The sequence below is a fragment of the Polypterus senegalus genome, chromosome 18, assembly GCF_016835505.1.
Source record: "Polypterus senegalus isolate Bchr_013 chromosome 18, ASM1683550v1, whole genome shotgun sequence".
Taxonomy (NCBI): domain Eukaryota; kingdom Metazoa; phylum Chordata; class Cladistia; order Polypteriformes; family Polypteridae; genus Polypterus; species Polypterus senegalus.
This window is the reverse complement of record NC_053171.1, coordinates 17,897,983-17,920,103: the sequence shown is the minus strand read 5'-3', so window position 1 is coordinate 17,920,103 and position 22,121 is coordinate 17,897,983. Positions and strand designations below refer to the sequence as shown.

At 43.6% G+C, this 22,121-nt stretch overlaps 1 protein-coding gene across 3 annotated transcripts in view; it reads left to right on the top strand.

The window, feature by feature from the left end:
• The first annotated feature begins 5,636 nt into the window (after window positions 1-5,636).
• mta1 (metastasis associated 1) overlaps window positions 5,637-22,121 on the top strand; it is a 112,413-nt gene continuing 95,928 nt past the window's right edge. Inside the window, exon 1 of one of the 3 annotated variants that reach the window (XM_039741812.1) lies at window positions 5,637-5,936. In XM_039741812.1, coding sequence (XP_039597746.1) covers window positions 5,909-5,936 — 28 coding nt within the window. In that variant the 5' untranslated portion in view covers window positions 5,637-5,908. Of the gene's footprint in view, window positions 5,937-6,173; window positions 6,214-22,121 lie in introns of those variants that run through there. The other 2 variants (XM_039741814.1, XM_039741813.1) reach the window with 2 other exon arrangements.

The following is a 22,121-nucleotide window of genomic DNA, read 5'->3' as shown; positions in this document are numbered from 1 at the left end:
GATTGTCAGAAGTGACAGGGTTACCTGGAAAAGCAGGACGTAAATGCAGCTCCTGAGAGCATGAAAGTTGCAGATGCAGCACTTCAAAAAACACTTCAGACATGTTTCTCTGCTGCTAAAGTCCATCAGTGTGGGTGTGTGGCACTGGCAAGCCACAAGGATTGCACCCAAGCTTAAGGTCGACTCACTGAGCTGGGTGAAAGTGTGGCAGATGGCCTGCCTCTGATCCTGGGTGAGTGGAGTGAGCTGGGACTGGTGGCATATATGTGCGGTTACAGGGACAGCCAGGAACCACAGAAGACCAGAGTGGCTGATGAAGGTTGCAATGGGTCCAAGTTCAGAAGAAACCAATGGTCCTTCGAAGAGCCAGTTACCACCAGGATTACGGAGAAGGTATTCCTCCGTTTCCTGCAACCCAGGGTCGTTATATATCTATATCTGTTTCAATGGACTTGGAGGTGGATCTTATCTTCTTCTACTTCATCTTTATCACCCCCTAACATAAACTTTTTTCGCTGCCTACAAACGTAGCCATTGTCCACACGATGATATTTTCGTTTAGCAGTCTATATACATTAGCATCCGTTTTTGCCTTTCGTTCATGCAACACTATGGTGGTTTTAACCACCGAATACTAAAGACATTTAGAAATGCTCTCCAGAGTTGTGTGTTTCTGAAAACGCTGACTTGCCATTGGCCACTGTTCATGAAAGAAACCCATATTCTAGCATACCTGACGCAGAGGAGTTGCTTTTCATGGCACTTGGTGCATTGCTTACCTGTATGTATCTAAAATATGTTTTCTATAGTTTGGTACATATGTGAGCAAAAGACAAATAATATACCTGTCACTACAGTTTTGTCATAAATCCCCTGGCCAGTGCTGTAACCATTCTTTCAAGGAGGACATCCTGTTACTGGCGATGCATGTAGGCCCAGTGTGTAGGCAAACAGCTACTTCATAATGTACTTCAATGTGGGCAGAGATGTTTTCTTTAACTCTTTGAGGGTTGAATATTTTTTCACCCAGGCACCATCTGCTGAAGCTAAAGGCTGATCTGGCAAGAGAGCAAAGCAAAGGTGTAAAGCAAAATACTTTGTGGGCAACGTTTTGCTTATTATTGCTGACTTGTCGGACTCCGATTTTGATGCAAGTGATCCGGAGATTGAAAGATAAAGTTATGTGTCAGCATCAGCTGATCGGTCCCCAGTTGATCGTAGTGCAGTACTGAACGCGTTTGTGTAGCGGCCAGCAGCTGCGTGAAGGAACTCCTACATGTCGTTATATGTCGACGTCCGCCTCGAAAGAGTTACCAATGTGAAAGCTGTAGAGTGGACGGAGACTGTTTTTGTTTAAAAATAAAAAAAGATACTAATTTGGACATAGACTGAGAGTGAAGAAGGAGTGTACACAGATAGAGGACTTGGAGAGGCAATTCAGCTCTCATACCTTGCAGCTAAAGTCAGTGCGTGTGTGCCCACTGGCAAGCCTTAGGTTTGGATCCTGGGTGGATTTTTTGAACTGGTGGAAAGTGTGGCAGACATTGTTGCCTCTGACCCTCCGGTGAGTGGAATGAGGGGGGACCGGTGCCATGTATGTGTATGCGCAGGGTCCTGAACGGCAATGAGGAGCGGCTGATGAGGGTGATAGCGGGTCCGGTGGCAGAAGAAACCAACGGTCCAAATAAGAGCACCAGCACTGCACAGAGTGCCGAGTCCATTCCTCTGTCTCTCTGTCAACTTGTTATGCGTTTCATTAGACTTGGGCATTGACATTCTCTTCTATTTTATCTTAATCACTTCATAACATGAAAATTTTTCACTGCTCACGTTACTATGCTTTAATTTACAAACAGCTTTTTTAGCCTCCTTAGTGTTGCTTTTTTATAAAAAAAAAACCCATAAAAAGTGTTTTTTGGCTTGGAAAATTACATTTTTTATTAAATCTCATCTTTGTACTGTAAAACACTATAAGTACGAAGTCAGAAGTGTGAAAAGTACGATGATACAAATAATAATGATAAATAACAATAATAATATAGATAGATAGATAGATAGATAGATAGATAGATAGATAGATAGATAGATAGATAGATAGATAGATAGATACTTTATTAATCCCCAAAGGGAAATTCACATACTCCAGCAGCAGCATACTTATAAAAAGCAATATTAATTAAAGAGTGATAACAATGGCGGTATAACAGTGTATCATCTTGTGTAATGTTAATGTTTACCCCCCTGGGTGGAACTCAAGAGTCTCATAGTGTGGGGTCTCCTCAGTCTGTCAGTGGAGCAGGACGGTGACAGCAGTCTGTCGCTGAAGCTGCTCCTCTGTCTGGAGATGATCCTGTTCAGTGGATGCAGTGGATTCTCCATGATTGACAGGAGCCTGCTCAGTGCCCGTCGCTCTGCCACGGATGTCAAACTGTCCAGCTCTGTGCCTACAATAGAGCCTGCCTTCCTCACCAGTTTGTCCAGGCGTGAGGCGTCCCTCTTCTTTATGCTGCCTCCCCAGCATATCACCGCGTAGAAGAGGGCACTCGCCACAACTGTCTGATAGAACATCTGCAGCATCTTCTTGCAGATGTTGAAGGACGCCAGCCTTCTAAGGAAGTATAGTTAGCTCTATCCTCTCTTGCACAGAGCATCAGTATTGGCAGTCCAGTCCAATTTATCATCCAGCTGCACTCCCAGGTATTTATAGGTCTGTACCCTCTAATATGAAACTACTACTACTACTAATAATCAATCCATCCATTTTCCAACCCGCTGAATCCGAACACAGGGTCACGGGGGTCTGCTGGAGCCAATCACCGACAACACAGGGCACAAGGCAGGAACCAATCCCGGGCAGGGTGCCAACCCACCGCAGACTACTACTAATAATAATGGTAATACCATAAACACTGTCAAAGTATGTCTTTTGTTGGGTATATCTTTGAACAGGAAATCTGCTTAGGTGTCCGGTCATTTAGCCAACACTGTTCAGTATAACGGTTTGTCTCAAGAACAATTCTTTAGATTGCGTCATCATCAAGAAATGACTTCAAGTCAGTACGTGGATCTTGGCTGTGAACGTTCACTTTTATTCCTGGCTACCCGAAAAAATCAAAACGAGGTGATGCTGGTGCGAGGTGGACCCAAACGCGATTGAGCGTCACTGTCAGATTCTTCAGAATCACTAACGGTTTCACTGTCCATTTCAACTTTGCTGCCTGAAGACCGATTCACTTCGTCATCACTGCTGCTGAGAGGCTCCTCGACATCACAGCTCGTTATCACTGCCAAGAGTGCACAACACATGGGCTGCTGAAAAACATTTCTTACCTGACGCCATTATGAGGCTAGGAGAAGACACACCTCCACCGGTGCCTGGGTAACGCTCAGGCCTGACGCTTACACAATACACGCCTATGCCATTGCCCAAGTAATGCTCAGGACTAATGCTGTTAGCACTTTTACTGCCCGAGTAATCCTCGGGTCTAATGCTTACGCGTCTATACCGTTACCCGAATGACACTCGGGACTAACATCAAGTTCAAGTCATCATCAAGTTCTTCCATGTGAACCCTGAATACCATGAGGACTGATTGAGGTCATTTATGTTAGGTAGAATGCCTAGAGGGGGCTGGGTGGTCTCATGGCCTCAGAACCCCTGCAGATTTTTTTTCTCCAGCCGTCTGGAGTTTTTTTTGTTTTTTTCTGTCCTCCCTAGCCATTGGACCTTATTTTTATTAATTATTGTTCTCTAATTCTATTTTCTTATTTATTTTGTCTTTTTTCTCTTTCTTCATCATGTAAAGCACTTTGAGCTACATTGTTTGTATGAAAATGTGCTATTGAAATAAATGTTGTTGCTGTTGTTGTAACCCTTTTAGCACTGTTTTCACAGCCCAATTGAGTTTTGGGTCTAACACTAAGGATGTTAAAAGAAAACGATTTCCCCATCCGCAATGGTGCTTTCACATCACTTATGAAATGATCCCTGTCCACACTAAAATGACCAAAAATGCAAGCAACGTTAGATGTTTGCCTAGAGTAGACATGCACACCTCTCCAGAAACAGGGATGGTTACGCTGTAAGCCATGGCAGTTATTGCAGAATTGGAAAATCAGGTAAATTATTGGCCCACGTATGCAGCATTCAAACGTACAGAATGCAATTTAAATGCATACAGGTAATCAACTGTTCGATGTCCGCCATGACAGAATATGGTTTTCTTCTGTGAACGATGACCAGTCATGGAATGAGACATTTGAATAAATGGGATCCAATCAGGGAAAGGCCAGGAAATATGTGAGAACCAATCACAGTTCAATAAGTGGGATCCAATCAGGGAAGGGCCAAGAAATAAGCACAAACCAATCACAGTGCAATTTGAGTCTACGTTTTCAAAACTTCACATTTTCCACCCATCCACACTGAAATACAAATACATGGCAATGGTGAATGTTTTCAAAAGTCTCAGTTTTCATGGGGTTAAAAAAGCAGGGGTAGTGTGGGTGAAAACGGAGACTAATGTTTGCATTTTTAAACAAAAACGTAGTAGTGTGGACATAGCCTCCCTCCTTATCTTTTCCAATAGCGGCCTATAAAACACCATACATGTTGTCCATGTGCTTCTTTCTCTTCCTACTTCTCCACCTCCTCGTGCCTGCTGAAGATTACTCACCCTGCTCAGTTTGGACTTTGCTGTCGTCATCCTCTTCTTACTTTTTCTCATGTTCAGCTCTTGCTTCACACTTCCTCCCCCTGCTTTGCATGCCTTTAACCATCTCTGAAGAAAGCCTTACTCATCACCATCATCCTCTGTATATAACTGCCGACCTGCAGTGACGACACTCTTTCATCACATTAAATAGTGGCTGGACTTCCAAGGTGGTTTCACTGTTTGGATGGCTAGAATCATTAACTGGTGTGGGGTCATAAGTACACCTTAAGATGGCACTTCTCAAACTACTTTCTTCTAAGACCCCCTATGCCAAAAAAAAAGCCTCTCTCGGTCCCCCACCCCTCTCATTAAATCAGGTCTGGTCAGGTTGGGAGTCATGCACTGGTACAGTGAGTTGCCCCACCGACAACACGACGAAACAGCGCAGGATCCTGGTTGGCAACCCCCCCTCACAAACAGCCTTTGGGAATGGCGATCAGCCCTGGTGTTAAACCAACTGTGTCCGAATGGGATTTAAAACTATTTATATTGAGACCAAGCTCTGCTTTTAGCAAACTGAAAAACGAAAGGGCGATTTCTTTCAGGAGAAAGTGAGGGAACCACAGGGGGGGAGGCACTGGGCACTTCAAGGAAAGTAGAATAAATGGTGGCTTGTTCTAGCCATCTAAGAAATCGAGGTCCTCATATCCCTCAAGACGATCACTTTCAGCTCCTAGAATTTCCAAATCAAACAACTTACTCTGCATGCTACTCCCGGCGGGGTCCTGTGGTCCCACAGATTGAGAGGCACTACCTTAATATGGCACACCTTTTCTTCACGTTTCATGTAACACGTGACCCTGGTGTTGGACTAGGGAGGTTGGCTTCCTCTTCCTCACCATCTCCATCACGTCTGGGTGCGTCCATTGCTGCGGCCACCGTCGTCGTCGTCTCCTCCCCCCCCAGCTTGCGCGTTGGCTCCTCCCACTCACCCTGTCGCACGACCTGGGGGTCTTAAGCGGGTTGAAGCGCGTGGACCCGCTGTCTCAATGAACTAAGCGGAACGCTCGCCGATGTGCTGGGCGAAGGCGAGAAAAAGAAAAAGAAGAAGAAAAAGGTGCACTGTCTCTTTAAATCCCCTCGGCTGCTGTGCTCTCTATTGATCGAGCCACCATTTTCCAGCAGCAGTAGCGGCGGCGGCGAGGCGGCGTTGGAGATCCCCCTTCCTGGAGACGCCAGGACCCGGGGCAGATATGGCCGCGAACATGTACCGGGTCGGAGGTAGGAGGACGGCGTCTTAAACTAATGAGGGTCTGTGCTGGGGTGGGTAGTCCGCTTGGCGACTTGACCGCCTGGTTTTCTTTTTCTTTTTTTTTTTGTCTTTCCGAAGTGTGCTGCCACACTGAGGATGATGAGGGTGACTGAGGAGGAAGAGGAGGAGGATGAGAAGGAGGCGGCGGAGCCGTCTTGTTGGATGTTGATGAGCAAGCGGATTGACCCCCGTGTCCGTCGCACGCACCGCATCCCCATGCGATGGGAGACTACGGAAATGCGCGAGGTGGGGGGGCAACAAAGTTTAGTTTTATTATTGTTTTGATAACTGCGCATAACGCTAAAAGCACCCCCGTAGTTATTTTTTTTCGCCTCAGTTGGGGGGCTTATTGTTCAAGCTCATCGGGCACCGCGTAAATGATATCGCTTATTTTAGTTTCAACTCTTTTGATGTTGTATGCATAAAAAAAAGTTTTTTTTTGTGCTTTCAGCCCCCACCCACTTATCCACCCACCGCCAATAGAAATAAACGGAGGGAGATATTGAAATATTAAAGACGGGATTGGTGAAGCCGAATGTGTTAGATGGCCCCGAGCAGCCCCAATTTTTATCGGGAGTTTTCCTTTCTTTTAAGTTGAGGGGGGGAAAAGAAGAGGTGGGATGCGTAAATGAAATGTCCCCCCACCCCCCGAACGTGCGCATCGCGCCCTCTTTCAAAGTACACGAGACGCGGCTTAAAAGCGTTGGAGGTCGCTGTCCGCTAAACCCGCGCCGACTGCTGTTATTTGCATCACAGACGTGCATTTTATGTGCCAAAAAAGGACCCCATTTTTTTCGAAACACCCCCATGTGTGTTCTATTTTGTTCTTTTTTGGGTATTCGACGTTTTGTTTATTGCAGCGTTCATTGAAGAAGTGCACGTATAATAGTCTTGGCTTAAAGGGGTAATTAGAACTCGGCTTGATGCACTGAGAGTGAGTGGGACCGGCGCAGGTGGTGTCGATTCTGCCCGCCTGTCTGCCAGCCAAGCGTGTTTAAGGTCGGAACTGAAAGGCAGCGGGTAAGAGAGGCTACGGCGCCGTATTTTTACAGTTGAGAGGACACGCGGGGACCGGCTTGGTGGGCGGACGGGGGAGTGCACCGCTATAGTGGCCCGGGTGGACACCTTCACAAGTACGCGCCTCGGTAGTGTTCGTTGGAGTAGAGCACAAGTGGACCAGAGTTTGATGGGGAAGCTGATCGAGTCGGTGTTGTGGAGGGCTGTAAAGCACCTGTCTCGAGGAGTACTTATTTGACAGTTGAATAAGAAAGTGCTAACATCAGTGGTAAGAATTATTTGAAAAGATATTAAAGCAACAGCAAAAGCGCGCAGACGTATATTAAATAAAAAACTACGGGGCTATTCAATATTCTAAGTATTGAAATGACGCGGGAAGAGTTGTGTTTCGGCCAGAATGATGACGTCACTTTAATTTAAAAAAATGTCACAATGACATCAGTTGCTTAAGACCTGATTCTATGGCATCCATCCATCCATTGTCCAACCCGCTATATCCTAACTACAGGGTCACGGAGGTCTGCTGGAGCCAATTCCAACCAACACAGGGCGCAAGGCAGGAAACAAACCCTAGGAAGGGCGCCAGCCCACCGCATGGCGCACACACACAATTTAGAATCGCCAATTCACCTATCCTACTTTGGACTGTGGGAGGACAACAGGAGCACTGATTCTATGGCAATACAATATAAACGTCAGTACAAATACACAACACTGTTTCATACGCATGAGACATTTTATATCATTGTAGAATATATAGGCCCAGCGCTGTGAATCCCCAAAGATCAGATTAAGAAAAATTTTCCCTCGAGGATTACTAAAGTATATCAAAAATAACAGACTTGCGTATTCCCTGGTGGATATGAGGTTCACTTATTTAAGTACATCTCTCCACTGACAAATAATAAACGAGAAGTTTGTCTAGTCAAAGAGCCCGGTTTTGGTCTCATTGGACTACAACTCCCATTTACAGCATTTGTTTCAGTAGGTACTCTTCTATCAAGTGTTGTATATCTGATACTAATAGTTTGTTATTGGGATATTCTTTACCATCAGTGTATCAGATATGTCATTAGTATAGTTTGTATAGCCAGAGAGCCCCTTTTTGGTCTCATCGGACTACAGCTCCCATTTAAAACATTTTTTGCATCAGTATTTACTTTATTATGAATGTAATATACTGTAGTATTGTATATCTGATATTTAATAGTAGCATAGGTTATGTAGCCAGTCAGCCCAGGTTTGGTCTCATTGAACTTTAACTTCCAGTTTATAAGATTTTACTATCAATATATACTGTTAGTATCAGTCAGTATATTATAGAATTTCTGATAATTGCTATCAGATAATTGTCCAAAGAGCTCAGTTTTGGGTTTATTCGGCTTCAGCTCTCAGTTAAGTGTTTTTTTGTATCAGCATGCACTTTACTAGCAATGTAGTATACTGTAGTATTGTATGTCTGGTAGTTGCTACTAGTGTAGTTTATCAGTTAGTATAGTATAGAATATTTAATACTCTCAGTATAATTTAGTTTTTCTTGACACACTTCTGCTGAATGATTCGTTGGCTGAAAGTTCTCGGTGTTGGTGTGTCAGAGTGAGGATGTGCAGCGTTGTTCATAATGGCTTTCAGTTTTGTCTTCATTCTCTCTTCCTCTACTATCTCCAAGGGACAGAGAAAGCATTCCATAACTGAGCCTGAACTTTTACTTAGCTTGTTAATTCAGGTGGCCTCTCTTGAAGTGATGTTACCGGACAGTAGAAAATTACACTGTAGAAAATTGTCCAGACCATCACGGAATTGTAGAAGAAACATGGGATGTTGCTATCTACATTGTAGGACCTCGGTCTCCCAAGATAAGACTGCTCCGCTCTTTCTTCTGTAGTTTCTCTGTGCTATGAGACCAGCCCAGCCTGTCATTGATGTGGACACCTCAAGTACTTGTAACAGGGGCACCACCTCCACATCCACTCCCTGAATAGTGATTGGACATAGAGGCCCAATGGTGTTGCAAAGTCAATAACCAGTTCTTTGGTTTTGCTGATGGAGAGATGCAGACAGTTTTCTTTGCATCAAGAAACAAAGTTCTCCACCTGACGTCTGTACTCTCTCTCTCATACCTCATTTTTTACACCCATTAATATTTATAATGCCCCAGTCAGGCTTCATTTGAAGTACTGTGTGTAGTTTTGGTTTCTGTGCTACAAAAAGACATAGCAGCATTATTAAAAGACCAGAGAGATTGACCAGGCTGATTCCAGAGCTGTAGGGGATGAATTATGAGGAAAGATTAAAATGAGTTCATCAAGAACACGGTGATACAGTTGGAAACTTGTTAAGGGCAGATTTCACACAAATGTTTTCCTTCACACGATCACGTTAAATAAATTACCAAAAAGTGTGGTGGAGAGAGAGAGAGAGAGAGAGAGAGAGACAAGATGTTCCATGGCGGTGCTTTGGCAGTGACATTCATGTCTCTGGTGACTCTTCCTATTAAGTCAGTAGATGGATTGGTAGAGCATGCGGGGTGTGGTGCTCCTGATATCTCTGCAAAAGGACGAAGGTCCAAGTCTTTAGAGTCCTGGTGCTATCTGTCTTGCTATATGAGTGCAAGACATGGATGCTATTCAATGACTTGAGATGAAGACTGGACTCCTTGTGTCTCTTCAGAGAATCCTTGGGTACCGCTGGTTTGACTTTGTGTTGCTCATGGAGTCCCGAATGAGGCACATTACCTGCATTGTGAGGGAGTGTCACTTACGGCACGATGGCCATGTGGTGCGATTTCCCCGAGGGTGATTCAGCTCGTAGGATCTTCATTGCCGAGCACCCGAGTGGCTGGACCAGGCCAAGGGGTCGCCCATGTAACACCTGGCTGTGGCAGATGGAATGTCATTTCCGGAGGGTGGGACTGCACCGCGTGTCTCCCTGGGGGGTTGCCAACCGGGATCCCGAGCTCTTTCGTTGTGTAGTGGGTGCAGTAACGTGCTGTACCAGTGCATGATTGACTTGACTTGTGGTAGAGAATAGGACTTCAGGGGAAGTCAAAAGTCGACTAGATGTTTTCTTTTTTTTTTTTTGGTGAAATTAGGTGGATAGGATCGGTAAGTTTTGTTGGACTGAATGCTCTGTTCTCATTAAAATGTTTCTAATTTTCTAATTTCAGAGGGGGTTAGAAGCTACTTATTAAAAGTCTTGATATTATTAGAATTAATGCATACTCTGTGTCTTTTTGAAATGCAATGCTTACATTGAAAGGAGAACAATAAGTCAATAAATTGTGATGTGCGAGTCATCGTCTTCTACCCGAGAGAAAATGCTGAGTCTGAAGGCTTCAAGAAAACCAGCTTTAGTCGAATCAAAACTGGAACAGTCAAGATATTTATTCAAAAGGGAGCTACCACTTCAATACACACAGACACAGCAAACAAACAGACAAGTAGCCCCTCTATTTCCAGTCCTCTAGTCTGCCGGTCAGGTGTAGCAGTGAGTGGACATCTCATCACAAAGGTCTTTGTTTGTCCAGGACAAAATTGTGTCAATAGCAAGCTTTTCCACAATGCACTCAAATGTTTTTCAACAAAGTCCTGAACCTGTCCACACCCAAAACTAATGTCCCTTGGCCAAGAGACAAGTAGCCATACAGAGAAGAATCTACTGCTTTAGGAGTGTCCTGATCATTGAGCCTTTCAGGAGGAAGGTTTCGCATAGGAATGGAGCATTGTGGGCCTCTTGAACATCCATTGGTGCAAGACCCCACTTCTGATAACATGTGATAAGTGAGTCACTGTCTTGCACTCCGGAGAAGAAGCTGAGTCTAAAGTCTTCAAGAGAACCAAATTAATTGCAATCAAAACCAGAAGAGTCAGGGTATTTATCCAAATAGGAGCTACCATTTCAAGTTAGCTGAAACAAGTCAGTAACCGGGTTAGAATGTTCCCCACATCACACATCAGGTGACTGCCGTGTTACACGGAGAAGCTGCAGACCTGCGGTTGCCTCGACAGACACGTCAACCATGTTTTGTTGTGTGGCATAGTTGAGGAGGGCCTCAAAAGAGCTCAAAAATCTTACAAGATGTATCTTTAAAAAATAATCCTGCAGTTTTCCTTCTTTTGAACATTGCGTTTATTTCATTAAATGTTTTAAGGCTTCATACAGCCCGTATTTGCTGCATTTTTCTGTGTGTTTGACCTCCTGATGGTGCTACATCTCAACTGTACTGTGTTTGTAACCACACGTGTTGAACTGGAGTTTTAAGATGAAGTTTGCTTTATATGAGTAAAGGGATTTGTTTGTATATCAAGACTTAATATGATTGTATATGGGAAGGCAGCCAGAGCGGTATTTAAGGATTAAATGTGCCCCGGCCTGTGGTCTTGCAGTGTGCTCTAAAGCATTTTTGACTCTACCTCTAGTTGCTTTCGCTGTTGAAGGGGCAGTAATGCTGGTAGAAATGAGGTGAGAAAAGTCCAGCTTTGCATACTGGATTTCAGATGCCCCCAGAATGTTGTTTTGTCTTCACCACAACTCTTAAAAATGAGCCCACTGGATTGACTGATTGATTTATCTAGCATTAGGGTCCGTTCACTTTGACTTGGTTAGGTGTCTCGCTGAGAAAAGCTCCATGTCTCAGGGATTTGGCGAGTATTGCGTTTGGACATTGGGTTGTAAATATGGTACCGTCCTTCAGATGAGATGTAAAACCGAGGCCCTAACTCTCTGTGGTCAGTAAAGATCTCTGGGAATCATTTGAAATGAGTGGGGTGAATCCCGATGGCCTGACTAAAATTGCACATCACAACCTCTCATCCATTCTGACCCCCTAATCATCCCCGTTTTGTAATTGGCTAGCTCTCTCACCCCCTTCACCACCTAGTAGCTGATGTGTGGTGAGCGGATTGGCGCAAAAATGGCTGCCATTGTATCATCCTGGTGGTTGAAATAGTTCAACCTCTGTGTATGTAAAAATGCTTTGTGTAGCAAGAAAGGTGCTATATAAATGTAATTATTATTTTTTTTGTTATTGTGTGGGTGTTGGGTTTTTCATCCAGGGTTATATCTAATTGCCAGTCACAGAACAAATACAAATATTTGCTATAATGCAAATATTTTAAAGCCGTTGATTTCAAATAAGTTGTGTTTTTTTTTTTTTGGTTCTGTGTGTTTCATCCAGGAAATGCAAAGATCTGAAAAATAAAATGAAATGGTGCTTGACATTCACATACGATGGAACCTCGGGTCATGACCGTAATTCGTTCCAAAACTCTTGTCGCAACCCGATTTGGTCGTCACCTGAACTAATTTCCCCCATAGGATTTATGTACATACAATTGATCCGTTCCAGACCGTACAAACTGTATGTATGTATGTATGTATGAATGTATGTACGTATATATATAATATATATATATTTTTTAAAGATTTTTAAGCACAAAAATAGCTAATTATACCATAGAATGCACAGCTAATGCACACTAACATTGCAAGAGTTCACGCTACAGCATTACGAACCGTTCGCTGTAAACACTTTTTTTTAATGAGTTTTAAGCACGGGGAAAAAATGAACATTTGAAAAATTCGTAATTTATACAAAAACTAACCATAAACAACCAAGAAAGCTAACCTTGCATGCACACGTCTGACCGAGAACAGTGTATAGGGAGAGACTGAACACTTGCGGAAATTGTCGCGTACGAACCGGAAGGGAAACTGGCTTGTTCGTCACCCGAGTGTGTGGTCGTGAACAGATGCAAAAGTTTGGCGAACTTTTTGGTCGTAACCCGATTTGTACGTGGTCCGAGACGTTCGTGACCCGAGGTTCCACTGTATCAAATAATGGGTACTGATGTAGATGCATTTTAAATCTACAACTCTGCCTCGGTGCTTTTTTTTTTTTTTATTGTTCCTGCAGATTGGTTCTTTGCACCCAGTTATTGATTGTTAGTTGAACTGTGAGAGCTGAGCCTTTTTCAGTTTAAGCAAAACATTAAGAGGAGACCTGACTGAAGTGTTTAAAATGATGAAGGGAATTAGTCCAGTGGATCGAGACGGTGACTTTAAAATGAGTTCATCAAGAACACGGGGACACAGTTGGAAACTTTAGTACCATTAGTAGTACTAGGGTGTTTTACATTTAGATAGATAGATAGATAGATACTTTATTAATCCCAAGGGGAAATTCACATAATCCAGCAGCAGTATACTGATACAAAGAAACAATATTAAATTAAATAGTAATAAAAATGAAAAGAATTAAAATAAAATTAATGTTAGCATTTACTCCCCCGGGTGGAATTGAAGAGTCGCATAGTGTGGGGAGGAACGATCTCCTCAGTCTGTCAGTGGAGCAAGACGGTGACAAAAGTCTGTCACTGAAGCTACTCCTCTGCCTGGAGATGACACTGTTAAGTGGATGCAGTGGATTCTTCATGATTGACAGGAGTTTGCTTAGTGCCCGTCGCTCTGCCACAGATGTTAAACTGTCCAACTTTAATCCTACAATGGAGCCTGCCTTCTTAACAAGTTTGTCCAGGCGTGAGGCGTCTTTCATCTTTATGCTGCCACCCCAGCACACCACCGCGTAGAAGAGGGCACTCGCCACAACCGTCTGGTAGAACATCTGCAGCATCTTACTGCAGATGTTGAAGGATGCCAACCTTCTCAGAAAGTATAGTCTGCTCTGACCTTTCTTACATAGAGCATCAGTATTGGCAGTCCAGTCCAATTTGTCATCCAGCTGCACTCCCAGATATTTAAGGTCTGCACCCTCTGCACACAGTCACCTCTGATGATCACAGGGTCCATGAGGGGCCTGGGCCTCCTAAAATCCACCACCAGCTCCTTGGTCTTGCTGGTGTTAAGGTGTAAGTGGTTTGAGTCGCACCATTTAACAAAGTCTTTGATTAACTTTCTGTACTCCTCCTCCTGCCCACTCCTGATGCAGCCCACAATAGCAGTGTCATCAGCGAACTTTTGCACGTGGCAGGACTCGAGTCATATTGGAAGTCTGATGTATATAGATTGAACAGGACCGGAGAAAGTACAGTCCCCTACGGTGCCCCTGTATTGCTGCACACAATGTCAGACCTGCAGTTCCCAAGACGCACATATTGAGGTCTGTCTGTAAGATAGTCCACAATCCATGCCACCAGGTGTGAATCTACTCCCATCTCAGTCAGCTTGTCCCTAAGGAGCAGAGGTTGGATGGTGTTGAAGGCGCTAGAGAAGTCCAAAAACATAATTCTTACAGCACCACTGCCTCTGTCCAGGTGGGAGAGGGATCGATGAAGCATATAGATGATGGCATCCTCCGCTCCCACCTTCTCCTGGTATGCGAACTGCAGAGGGTCGAGGGCGTGACGGACCTGTGGCCTCAGGTGGTGAAGCAGCAGCCGCTCCATGGTCTTCATCAGATGTGACGTCAGAGCAACAGGCCGGAAGTCATTCAGCTCACTAGGACGTGATACAAGATGTTTTCCAAAGCCTCGGGACTCTCCCCTGTTCCAGGCTCAGGTTGAAGATGCGCTGTAGAGGACTCCCCAGTTCCAACGCACAGGCCTTCAGCAATCGTGGCGATACACCATCTGAACCCGCTGCTTTGCTGGCACAAAATCTTTTCAGCTCTCTGCTCACCTGCTGTAATTGCGGGTGTGGATGTCTCGCCTATGCTGGTATCAGCAGAAGGATGGTTGGAGGATGCAGTACTCCGAGGTGAGAGTGGGTTACTGTGATTAAACCTATTAAAGAAGTTGTTCATTTGGTTTGCTCTCTCCACGCCTGTCTCGCGGCCCCCCGCTTCGAGCTGCAGCCAGTGATAATCTTCATCCCATCCCACACTTCCTTCATACTGTTGTTCTGCAACTTCTGCTCCAGCTTTCTCCTGTACTGCTCTTTCGCCCTGAGCTGGACTCTGAGTTCCTTCTGCAGGCACTTGAGCTCATGCTTATCACCACCTTTAAAAGCCCTTTTCTTCTGGTTCAAAAGGCCCTTGATGTCACTTGTAATCCATGGCTTGTTGTTAGCATAGCAGTGTACTGTTCTTACTGGAACTACAATGTCCATACAGAAGTTGATGTAATCAGTTGTGCATTCAACAGCCTCTTCAATGTTCTCACTATGTGACCCAAGCAATATATCCCAGTCTGTAGTTCCAAAGCAGTCTCTCAGAGCCTGCTCTGCCTCAGGGGACCACTTCCTGAATGAGCGTGTGGTTGTAGGTAGCGCCTCACTCTTGGTTTGTATTGAGGCTGAAGCAGAACCAGGTTATGATCTGCTTTCCCAAGCGCAGGCAGTGGGGTGGCGCTGTATGCGTCTTTAACGTTTGCATATAGTAGGTCAATAGTCCTGTTTCCCCGAGTGTTACAATCCACATACTGGGAGAAGGCAGGTAATGTTTTGTCCAGCGTTACATGGTTAAAGTCTCCAGCGATTAGCACAAGAGCCTCAGGGTGCTGCGTTTGTAACTTAGCAACTGCGGAATGGATGATGTCACTCGCTATCTCCGCGTTCGCTTGAGGGGGGATGTAAACAATAACAGCAATCACGTGTCCAAACTCTCTGGGCAAGTAATAGGGGCGCAGACTTACGGCCAACAGTTCGATGTCCTTGCAGCAAGTGGAGATTTTAACGTTTACATGTCCTGAGTTGCACCACTTTGTATTGACATAGAGAGCGAGTCCTCCTCCTTTCTTCTTTCCACAGGTACTTGCGTCTCTGTCCACTCTAACTGTGCTAAACCCGGGTAGCTCCACGTTAGCATCTGGGACTCTGTAGGTTCTGACATTTTTCACCAGCACAGCCAGTTCGTCGATCTTATTTGGTAGTGAGTTTACATTTCCCAGGATCACAGAACGCACCGACGGTTTATAACGCCATTTTCTCTCAGGTTGTCTCGATTTAATCTTATTTTTTATCTTTGCGCCGGCTCGGCTGCCCTGATATCGTCTTCTTACCTCGTCAGGTAAATAAGGAACCACACCGGCATAAGCATTTCTTCTCAGTGCTTTAAGCTGACTACTTGAATAGGCGGTTCTCGGAGTGTAAAAATCCATGTCAAATAGTAAAATAGTAAAAATGTGTAAAAAGTGTCCAGGGAGCAATTCCAAATAAAAGAAAGTGGTAGAAGTGATCAGTGAAATAGAGATAAAAAGGTAAAAAGATAAAGTTGTATACGGAGCTGCTGGAAAGGCTGCCACTCGGATGCGGCGCCGGAAATGAGCATAAATGAAATAAGATTTCTCACTTAAAGATTTACCAATGTTGTTTCTTGTCCTAGTGTGTATATAAACACAAGGAACTCCAGTTTCTGTGTTACATCTTTCCTGAAGAAGGGGCCTGAGTTGCCTCGAAAGCTTGCATATTGTAATCTTTTTAGTTAGCCAATAAAAGGGGTCATTTTGCTTGACCCTTAACATTAGGAAGTGTTTCTTCACACAGAGAACCGCAGACCAAGTAGTGTGGTAGACTGTAGGACTTGAGGGACCTGGAAAACCTCACTTGATGTTATTTTTTGAAGAATTAAGTGGACATGACCGGTGAGCTTTGTTGGGCTGTATGGACTGTTCTTGTCCAGATTGTTCTAATGAGAATTCAGGCATGTTCAGCCTCAAAGTTTATCTGGAGTTGAGACATTTGAGACTTAAGTAGGCTTTGGAATCTTTAATTACAGTTTAGGGTCACAAGGCATCATTGTGCCCTAATCTTCAGATTTTATCCACTGAATACATACAGTTTCATACAATTGTTTGGACACTAACCCCACCGGTCAAATTCCACATTTTGTTGACATTTGAATTAAAAAAAAAAAAAGTAAATACAACTTTGACATTAAGTAAATTAAACAAAAATAGTAATGTACAGCTGTGATTAATTCATATCGTACTGTTATAATTTAAGGGCAAGGAAAAATGCAAGTCAGGGAATGTAGATATGAAAATATCCAAGTCATGGAATAGTTTAAGTCAATCATTAAGAGATGAAAAGAGTATGGCGCAACCTGGAAATCTGCTGGAGCAGACCATGCACAAACACAGAGTGATCAAGCCAAGAAGACGACCAGTGAGGGACCTGTGACAGTTCTGAAGGAGTTACAAGCTACATTGGTTGAGACGAGAGAGACTGTGCAGACGTTAATGGGTTTCCTGGGTGCTTCACCAGTTTTAGCTTTACGGGAAGGGGACAAAGAGCAAAACAGACACAGCTAGAGTTTGTCAAAAGGCACATGGGAGACTCTGCTGCAAGAAAGCTCAGTGGTTTGATGAGACACAATTTTTGGTCATCTGATTAAATGCTGCACATTATTAAAAACACACCATCAACACTGTGAAGCATAGTGGTGGCAACATCAGGCTGTCAGGATTCCTCTCTGCATTAGGCCCTGAAAGACTTGTGAGGGGATAATGAAGGCAGCAAAATATGGGGAAATCCTGGAGGAAAACATAGGTGAAGTCCGTAAGAAACCTCTGCCTTGGGAGAAGAGTTGTGTTCCTTCAAGACAATGGGCCCAAGCATAAAGTCACAGCTACACAGGAATGGCTTCAAAACAGCAATGTGAATGTCCTGATTTGGCCGAGTCAGAGTCCAGACCTCAGTCCAAGTGAGAATGTGAAAAAGGTTGTTCACTCCGGATCTCCATGATACCTGGCATAAAAGCCTGGGGAAAATGTATGGCCAATGATTTACACGATGTGGAAAACACGGATGGAATCACAGAAGTAACGCTTAAAAACGGATTTTAGATTCAAAAATGGAAATGTGCGTAATGTAGAGATGAGGGAATCCATTCCCGGGAGTTCAGGAATCCCGCATGTCATTCCTGGGAATCCCGGGCACCCGGGGATGACACAGTGCAGGGGCATCTCACATGTGAACGGTTTTAGAACGACCGACACTTATTTTTAATAAAACTACTGCAATATATTTACACCAATAAAAGACTAACCTTATCTACAAGCAGTTCATGCTGTCATAGAAGTACATGTAGCTAGTTAGTTGCGGTAATAGGAGTGTAGAAAGCACAACGTGTCCAGCGTGCAGTCGTCCAGGTGAGAGCACACCTTCGTGCAGAGTACACCAGCCACTGAAGTAGGTGGCACTGCGCCCGCGCTTACCGTTCCTCTGAAACGCCACCATTTCAGCTTTTACTGATGCATCCAGTTTCTTGTCATCATTCTGTGATGGCAAGTTTCTTGGCACGGATAATGTGGATGCAACAGACCGACACATTGCAATTTTAAGTTGCTGTTCAAAGCTGTTGTCTGAAGTGCAAGCTGCCACCTTCTTCAGTGTTGTGGATGTTGCAGCCGAACTACTGCTGTTAGTCTGTTCAAGTCATGTTACCAGACGACGAACAAATTTTCGGATGACGTCATTAGATGGTACAGAGAACATGTCTGTAGTAACCGTCTTTCATGCAGATACTGGAGAACCACAGCATGTAATCCTCGTCTGTCGTTTATTCTAGACCCGGGAACATCTGCCAGAGTCTTCGCAAATTCTGAGCTCTGCTTCTGCAGCTGGACAATGCAGAACTTCAGAGCTGCTTCTGTGCTGATCAGATTTGTTTCATGCCTGCACAGTGCATTAACTACAAGTTTCAACAGTTCCAGACTGGACACCATTTCACTGATAACTGTGAAGTCGGCGTCAGTTAAGTGTAACTGTTGCCCCAGATCAATCGGTGCCTTCTGTATTGGACCCCGTAATTGCAGAAATTTGCTCAACATATCCACCAGACTGTTCCACCTTGTCCTGCAGTCTAGCAGAAGACCGATTCTTTTTTCTTTTACTGAATTCACTTTTCACATACGGCTGAAGTATGTTGTCATTCTTTGTTGGTGATCGTCTAAAAATCTTGACGATTTTACGTACCTTGTTAACAACATCGTCATATAATTCATTTAACAATTCCACAAGAACATTGTATCTGTCAACAACTTCTAGACTTTGTTTGCTATCTTGACTCTCAAGTATATCATCCTCCTCGTCGTCGCAGTTGTCAGTGTTGTAATGAGATGACTTGGCTGTACGGGCTCGGCTGTAGCAGTAGTAGCAGCACGACCTCTGCGGCGATACAGCACATCTAGCACTGCCAGCTGGATACAGTGCGCATAACATAATTGATACTCAACTTCCAGTAGTCTTTCGACCTTTGTCATGGCACTGGCACCGTCTGTACAGATGCCTACTACTTCACCAGTAAGACTGAGCTCAAATTCTGCCAGTTGACTCTGTAATAAGTCAATGCACTTCTCTGCCGACATCGAGCCATGAACTCTGATCCAAGGTTCCAGTACTTCGGACCTTGATCATGGACATTCACATTCATATATTGTCGATTTCTAGTGGAAGTCCATTCATCAAACGTTATACTAAAGAGCTCACCCTGCTTCTTCTTGTTAGCCATCTCTGCTGTTACCAGCAATAGGATTGTATGACCGTGATCCATTACCAGATGCTTCACAGTTTCAGCAGAATTCGGCACATTTCCAAAATCAAGTGCGGACAGTGCTTTGCGTAAATCAGCTGACGAAACGAATATTCGGAACAGAAGTCCATCTTGAGCCGTCATTCGTGCCAATACTGCCTGCAATGTACTTTCGTTTTTGTTCTGCAGATATTTCGTCATTGGCCCCTCTGCTGTACGCTTGGACGTTGTTGGTATATTGTCATCATCCTCTGGTATTCGTTTCATAACAGTTATTTGATGAACTCTTCTCAGATGCTCATGTAATCCCTTTGTCGAGCCGCCAACTGTTTTCAGAATAGTTTTACCCAGTTTACACTCGGCCGACTGGCCTAGCTTTTCGCACAAAAAATGCGTCCAAATTCCGTCATATTTAAACTTGACAAACTCGGCCATTTGTACGAGGCTTTCAACACAAACAACAGATGTTCGACTGCCGACTGGACCTGAGCTCTGCTCCAGTTGGAAACTTGACACCAGCCTGTCCTGTCAACAGCACATGCCACAGACATCAATGAAGTCTGCCCCGTCCCGGCTTCCCGTCGAAGCGAGCAGTATCAGATACCCTAACTACGACGAAAGAACTAAGAAACACAAGCTTAACTGCAAAATTGAGGGCACAACAATATCCCAACGACTTATGAATCTGGACAACTTTTCTGCAAGTTTTGCCAGCATATACCATAGTCTGGGCATAAAACAGTACTTATAATGACCATGTCAAATCTAAAACCCATCTCAAAAACAAGGTGAAATAATAAGATCAAAAAGTATTCTCCTTCAGGTAACAACGGAGGAAACAACAAAATTGTCTGATGCAAGATGCCAGTTTGTGTCCATGCGAGTCAGACATACCGCTCGAAAAAATGACAAAAATGCATCTTTTCTGTATTAAGCATCATAAACAAGGAGGTGCGTTGCCAGAAAATGAGCAGTCTTCGTCAAACTCATTTGCCCTGTGGTGTCTTTGAACAACATATGGATGCCATTCTTCGAATGATTAGTGGCAAGAAAATGTATGTTGTAGTTGATTAAACCACTGGTAGCTGAGACCACATAGTTCTCATCATAGCGATAGGTGAGTAAACATTTGGCTGTATGGTAATTCTTTTATGTAGGCAGTTCTAATTGTACATGATTTATTTACTGTGAATCATTTATTCAAGTATGTATTAGCAGTCTTTCCCATAAACAAGTGTTATTTGTGAATGGCACTGGTTATTAACTGGTTCCCTTTTCAAAATTAACAGTGTTGTTTCGGGATTTAATAAATGCTTTGCCTCATGGTGACGAGACACGCAAGGTCCACATTTGACTCTTCCATTATAAGCTCGGCACCTACAAACCTGGGCAGGTGTGTGTGTGTAGATATGTATGTTTATATATATATATATATATATATATATATATATATATATATATATATATATATAAAAAAATAATATGCTTCTCCAATGGTGCTTTGGGTGCCGCTCCCAATTCCCCGACGATCTTCTCAATGGTCGTCAGGACCTGTAAAAAAAACTTGCTACGGGCTCGATTAGTTTCTCGAGTTCCCGTAAGTCCATATGTTTAATTATTTCGACCGGCAGAAGACTTCCTTCCTCTTCTGTCTTACCTGCCGGCCGGGATCCAATGAGCATGCCCGCTTCTGGCACATGCTCTGATGGGTCTCGCAGACACAATTAGAATCGTCTTAGAGTATTACAGGTGTAGGTCTATTTTATAACATCAATGTTAATATAGAGTATATCCATAATTATTATTATTCTGTATTGGTATTGATATGAACGTTTTGTGAAATTAGTGTTAAGTATAAAAAATGAAACTATGTTTATACATTATTATATCTGTCTTTACAGATTTTTTAGACATTTAATAAATGTAATAAACTGCACCAAGAAATGTTTAAAAAAAATCATTCAAAAAATGGCGTACGTGAATGTAAATATATCTGCACAAACCGACACTCGTGAGTAACGTTTTTAGAAAATTCAAAATGAAATGCAAATATCAAAGCGTCTGTCTGTATGCCGACTCAAACAAGCTTTTGCAGAATACATTAACTGACAAGAGGTTGGCCTGCCCTTTCCGAGTTTTGGTAGCCAACTTAGTAGCCGATACGGGCTGCGATTGGCCGGAGCTTTCAATTCTTGGTAGAATCTTGGTAGCAGAAAGAGTGGTCTTTGTTATCAATTAAAAACTGATTGAAGTGGCTGTAGTTCTGCTGATGTTGTTGGCTCTGGTTACTATGGTCATATAAGACCAGTGTTAAAGTTTTGGACTGCCCATGGTGCTTTCAGAAAGTATTTGGACCTTTTAACTTTATTCATATTTTTCTATGCTGCAGCCATATGCTAAAATCTTACAAGTCTCCCCCCACCCTTTCCATCAAACAACATTCAGTACCCCATCAGGATATTTTTTTTTACAAATGCTTGCAAATTTATTAAGAGTAAAAAACTGAAATATCATATTAACACAAGTACTTGGACCGGTTCATTCCATTCCATTGACAATTGTGGAGATGTTTCTGCACCTTGTTTGAAGACCACCTGTGGTCAATTCAGGTCACTAGGCATTATTTAGAAAGACATCGACCTGTCTGTAGAAGGTCCTGCAGCTGAGCAAAAACCAGAACATGTGGTCAACGGAACTGCTTTTTGTCAAG